Source organism: Mandrillus leucophaeus, unplaced genomic scaffold (genome assembly GCF_000951045.1).
Source record: "Mandrillus leucophaeus isolate KB7577 unplaced genomic scaffold, Mleu.le_1.0 Scaffold10, whole genome shotgun sequence".
In the NCBI taxonomy this organism is placed as follows: Eukaryota; Metazoa; Chordata; class Mammalia; order Primates; family Cercopithecidae; genus Mandrillus; species Mandrillus leucophaeus.
The window spans coordinates 7,681,468-7,686,368 of record NW_012098098.1 but is presented as its reverse complement, the minus strand read 5'-3'; the positions used below and the strand labels follow the sequence as shown (position 1 = coordinate 7,686,368).

The 4,901-nt window shown below is 48.7% G+C and overlaps 1 protein-coding gene across 1 annotated transcript in view; it reads right to left on the bottom strand.

Annotated features, from left to right (window-relative positions):
- The window catches only part of LOC105533973 (AFG3-like protein 1), a 32,715-nt gene that overhangs the window by 23,247 nt on the left and 4,567 nt on the right, over window positions 1-4,901 (bottom strand). Inside the window, exons 3-5 of the mRNA XM_011972617.1 lie at window positions 3,948-4,143; window positions 1,218-1,286; window positions 289-413 (exon numbers count right to left, since the gene is read on the bottom strand). Coding sequence (XP_011828007.1) covers window positions 289-413; window positions 1,218-1,286; window positions 3,948-4,143 — 390 coding nt within the window. The remainder of the gene's footprint in view (window positions 1-288; window positions 414-1,217; window positions 1,287-3,947; window positions 4,144-4,901) is intronic.

Genomic DNA, 4,901 nt, shown 5'->3' with positions numbered 1-4,901 from the left:
CTACAACAAAGACACCCAAACGACTGGTTTTCTTTTTTAAGGCTGCGTAGCCAAATTATTTCCCTGCTTCAATTCTCTTCTCATGAAAAACAGAGTAAAAAACATATATATACACACATATATATACACACACACACCCATATATATATAAAAGTGTATATATATATTTTTTACTACAGGCATTGCTTATTATAGATGCTTATAAGTTTGAGAAATATATTCCAAAACAGGTTAAACATGGCATTTTTGTTTTGTGTTCAAACAGAGGCCCTTCACCATCCTCCTCACCCGTCACTCTCACTGGTGTAGACCACTGCTGCCTGGTTGGGGGGCTCAATCCCCAGCTCCCACTGAGCAGACTCCAGGTTCCGCTCAAAGGTGTCAACACTGCCAATGTTAAACCACACGAACTTCTGCAGAGAGCAAGAGCAAGCTTAGGGTGCATCACTGTGTCCCACCCTGAGCCCCACCCTCACACATGCACCTCCCACTGCCTCTTCTCCTAGCCTTAATCTCCACAACATGGACGAGGCCTGGGCCGAGGCTAGCTCCAAGGGAAACTATACTAACAGCAGAAGACTCTGGTTTTGGCCCCACGAAATTACAGTCTTTAAGTTCTAGACAAAAGTGTAAAATGTCCAATGACTGCTGGGGTGTGCCTTTGTCTCTTTTTCTTTTTGAGACAGTCTCCCTCTGTCACCCGGGCTGAAGTGCAGTGGGATGATCTTGGCTTACTGTAACGTGCACCTGCCGGGTTCAAGCAATTCTCATGCCTCCACCTCCTGAGTAACTGGGATTACAGGCACAGGCCACCATGCCTGGCTAATTATTGTACTTTTAGTAAAGATGGGGTTTCACCATGTTGGCCAGGCAAGTCTTGAACTCCTGGCCTCAAGTGATCTGCCCACCTCTGTCTGCCAAAGTGCTGGGATTACAGGCATGAGCCACCATGCCCAGCCGTTCCTTTTTGCTTTTTACTCTTTTATTTCTGTCTCTTCTCTCCCCACAGTCCTCGATAAGCTGTTCTCAGACACTGCACGGCAAATCTGAACCCTAGTTAGGGTTATAAGGGCTCCTGTCCTACTCGGAAAGCTTTGTTATTGATACACGCCAGTGAGAAAAAAAATCACATTAAAGAGTAGTTGATGGATACTAAGGGAGTATTTTACTGAAAAAAACTTATGTCTGGAGTACTCAGCCTCAAACTCACCCCTCACCTCAGAAGAGGTCCCAGGGGCAGGAATAACACGCACAAACTGTTTGTTCACGACTTCCAGCCGGTCCACCTGGGAAAAAGAGAAAAACAATCAGCATGGCTAAAGCAATGAGTATGATATTCAACAGTAAACAGGGCCTCACCCTCAGACCAGCCCACGGCTAAAGCAGTGAGTATCATATTCGATACTAAACCTCAGGCTTATCCTCAGACTAGTCCCACAGTGCAGACTGAGACTCTGACGGTGTCTGAGAAGCTGCATGCACTCTGCTGTGCAGATCCGAGTTTTGTTTTCCCACTGACTTGGACATTTCTAGCCTGGCCTGTACATGTAATTCAGAGGATTTACAATTTGGTACATCTGAGATCTGAGCACCAAAGATTCCAGAGCACCAAAGATTCCGGAGTAACTTAAAACCTAAAAGGAAGGCCGGGCGTGGTGGCTCAGACCTGGTACATCTGAGCACCAAAGATTCCAGAGTGACCTAAAAATCTAAAAGGAAGGCCGGGCGTGGTGGCTCAGACCTGGTACATTTGAGATCTGAGCACCAAAGATTCCAGAGCGACTTGAAACCTAAAAGGAAGGCTGGGCGCGGTGGCTCAGACCTATAATCTCAGCACTTTGGGCGGCTGAGGAGGGTGGATCATTTGAGGCCAGGGGTTCGAGACCAGCCTGGCCAACATGGTGAAACCCTGTCTCTACCAAAAATACAAATATTAGTCGGATGTGGTAGTGTGCGCCTGTAATCCCAGCTACTCAAGAGGCTGAGGCAGGGAGAACTGCTTGAACCTGGGAGGCGGCAGTGGCAGTGAGCCAATATTGCACACTGCACTCCAGCCTGGGCAACAGAGTGAGGCTCCATCTGAAAAAAAAAAAAAAAAAATCTAAAGGTATAGAAGTCTCAGACTGACAATACAGCAAAGTCTTCCAGAACTCATCCAGAAACATTTCGCCCACACAGCTGCAGATAGCACAAGAAAATGGTGCCAAGAATGAAAACGCAACCCCAAAGGCCTCCATGCAGCCAGCCAGCGGCGAACACAGCCTGAGAGCCGGTGTGCAGCAAAAACACGTGAGGGGGCAGCCATTTCGTCAGGTACGATGACAACAGCGTTGCTCTTCCCCCTCCACAGAAACGGAAACCACGACGACACAACTTTTCTTGACTACTCAGGGTCATGTGACCAACATCAACGTGTTTATGACAGGTGTGTCTCGAGCCTAACCCCACAACCACGGCACGGTCAGCGTGTCAGACACCTGAAAAGGACCTCGCAGAAGCTCTGGGATCTGTCCAGAACCCACACACCAGCAGGCATCGTGGGCCAAATTATCTGTCTCACCCCTCCTCATGGCAGCAGCTGTGGGTGAAGACCCACGGCAGAGAGGGGCTACAGGAGCTCTCCCCTCCTCGCGTGAGGAGTCGTCAAGGACCTCTCTGAAGACAGCTGTGTGCCCTGTGGCCAGACAAAAAGGCCTTGGGTGGCGGTTCACAACTATAATTGCAGCACTTCAGGAGGCCGAGGTGGGAGCATCACTAGAGCCCAGGAGTCTGAGACCAGCCTGGGCAACATACGGAGACACTGTCTCTAAAAAAAGAAATTGCGGGCCAGGCACGGTAGCTCACGCCTGTAATCCTGGCACTTTGGGAGGCCAAGGCGGGAGGACTGCCTGAGCTCAGGAGTTCGAGACCAGCCTGGGCACCACAGTGAAACCCTATCTCTACTAAAATACAAAAAATTATCAACCTCCACCTCCCGTGGAGGCGTGGTGACATGCACCTGTAATCCCAGCTACTCATGAGGCTGAGGCAGGAGAATCACTTGAACCAGGGAGGTGGAGGTTGCAGTGAATAGAGATCATGCCACTGTACTCCAGCCAGGGCGACACAACAAGACTCCATCTCCAAAAAAAAAATTATGTTTTTTATAGTCCCAGACACTCAGAAGGCTGACGTGGGAGGCTGGCTTGGAACCAGAAGGTCGAGACTTCACACCACTGCACTCCAGCCTGGGTGACAGGGTAAGACCCTGTCTCAAAAAGGGAAAAAAAAAAGGCCTTAGCCACAAATTCTGCTGGGAAAACAAGATTTTCCTACAGAAAGAAGTTCAGATCTTAACACTGCATCACTTAAGAAACATATTTCTGAGGGCAACTGAGTAGCACAGCACTTGCTCTCATGTAACTTTATACTAAAGCCTGAGCAGTGCTTCGCCTGCCTTCAGCAACCTGACAGACCCAGGCCCAGTGAAGGACAGGCGGAGGCTTGTTGGTGCCATATGCCCCTGTGCACAGACACAAAGCCCCCAACTACTGTCCAGGGCCACTCAGCAGGACACAGGGGTGCAGGAGTAGACAGGGGTACACTAGGGGAAAGAAAAGATCTGAATTAAATAAGAAATTGACACTTGATGATAAACAGACACAGACAATCAGAACTTACTCACAGAAGCTGAAGCTAAAAAAAAAAAAAAAAAAAAGCCAAGATGTTAAGGAAGCTTCCACCCAGCACGAAAATGAGCTTACTCACCTTCTGTTGGGGTCACTCCTGAGAAAAGTAAAACTGTGTCTCATCTATGACCAGAGGGTGGGACTGCCCAGCACATCTACCACACAATGCGTTCTCAACCCAGGCCTCAGAGCTCACAGCTTCTTACGGGCATCGCAGACCACGTGTACACCACTACAGCGGCCTCCTTCCCAGGTAGGCGAACTATAAATGCCTCTCACCAGACCTCTGGCCAGGTAATTCTGTACAAAGTGCTTCCAAGTGATTTCTCTTCCAGGATCTCGAAAATAGAGGTAGAAAAATCCCACGGCAACACCTGCCCCCAAAAGGGCCAGACTGCGGAAATCCTTGTCATCCCAGGGGAAGTCCCCCTGTGGGAAAAAGAAAACACATTTTCCAGTTAAATGAAGGTAGTTTCTTCATGAAAATGGCTATTTCCCTTTTCAGATGTTATTACAAAAGTTTTCCAACCCCCTCTCCGGACCCTACACAATGTAGCCTCAGTTCCTCTCATGAGGAAAGATCTTCACATGGTGTATGAAACACACTGAAAGCCGCAGCTCACCAGATGCCCCTGGAGAAGCAGAAAGTCCACAAAGAGCGCTGTGTTTGAGCCACTGTTGCTAGGGTTATCTCTTATGTGAGTCTGTTAAAATCCAGATAGAGGCCAGGCATGGTGACTCACGTCTGTAGTCCCAGCACTCAAGGAGGCCGAGGTGAGAGGATTGCTTGAGCCCAGGAGTTCGAAACCAACCTGGGCAACATTGGGAGACCCTGTCTCTACAAAAAATTAAAAAAAAAATTAGCCAGGAGTGGTGGTGGAAGCCTGTGGTCTCAGCTGCTCTAGAGGCTGAGGTGGGAGAATCATCTGAGCCTGGGAGGTCAAGGCTACAGTGAGCAGTGATCATATCTGATCGTATCCCTGCACTCTAGCCTGGATGACGAGTGAGACCTTACTTCAAAAAATAATAATAATAATAAAATCCAAACAGAAATCTCAGCACTTCTTTTTTTTTTTTTTTTAAGGCAGGATCTTACTTGGTCACCCAGGCTGGAGTGCCATCACGCGATCATGGTTTACTGCAGCCTCAACTTCCTGGGCTCAAGCAATCCTCCTGCCTCAGCCTCCTGAGTACTTGGGACCAGAGGTGCATGCCAGCACGCCTGGCTCATTT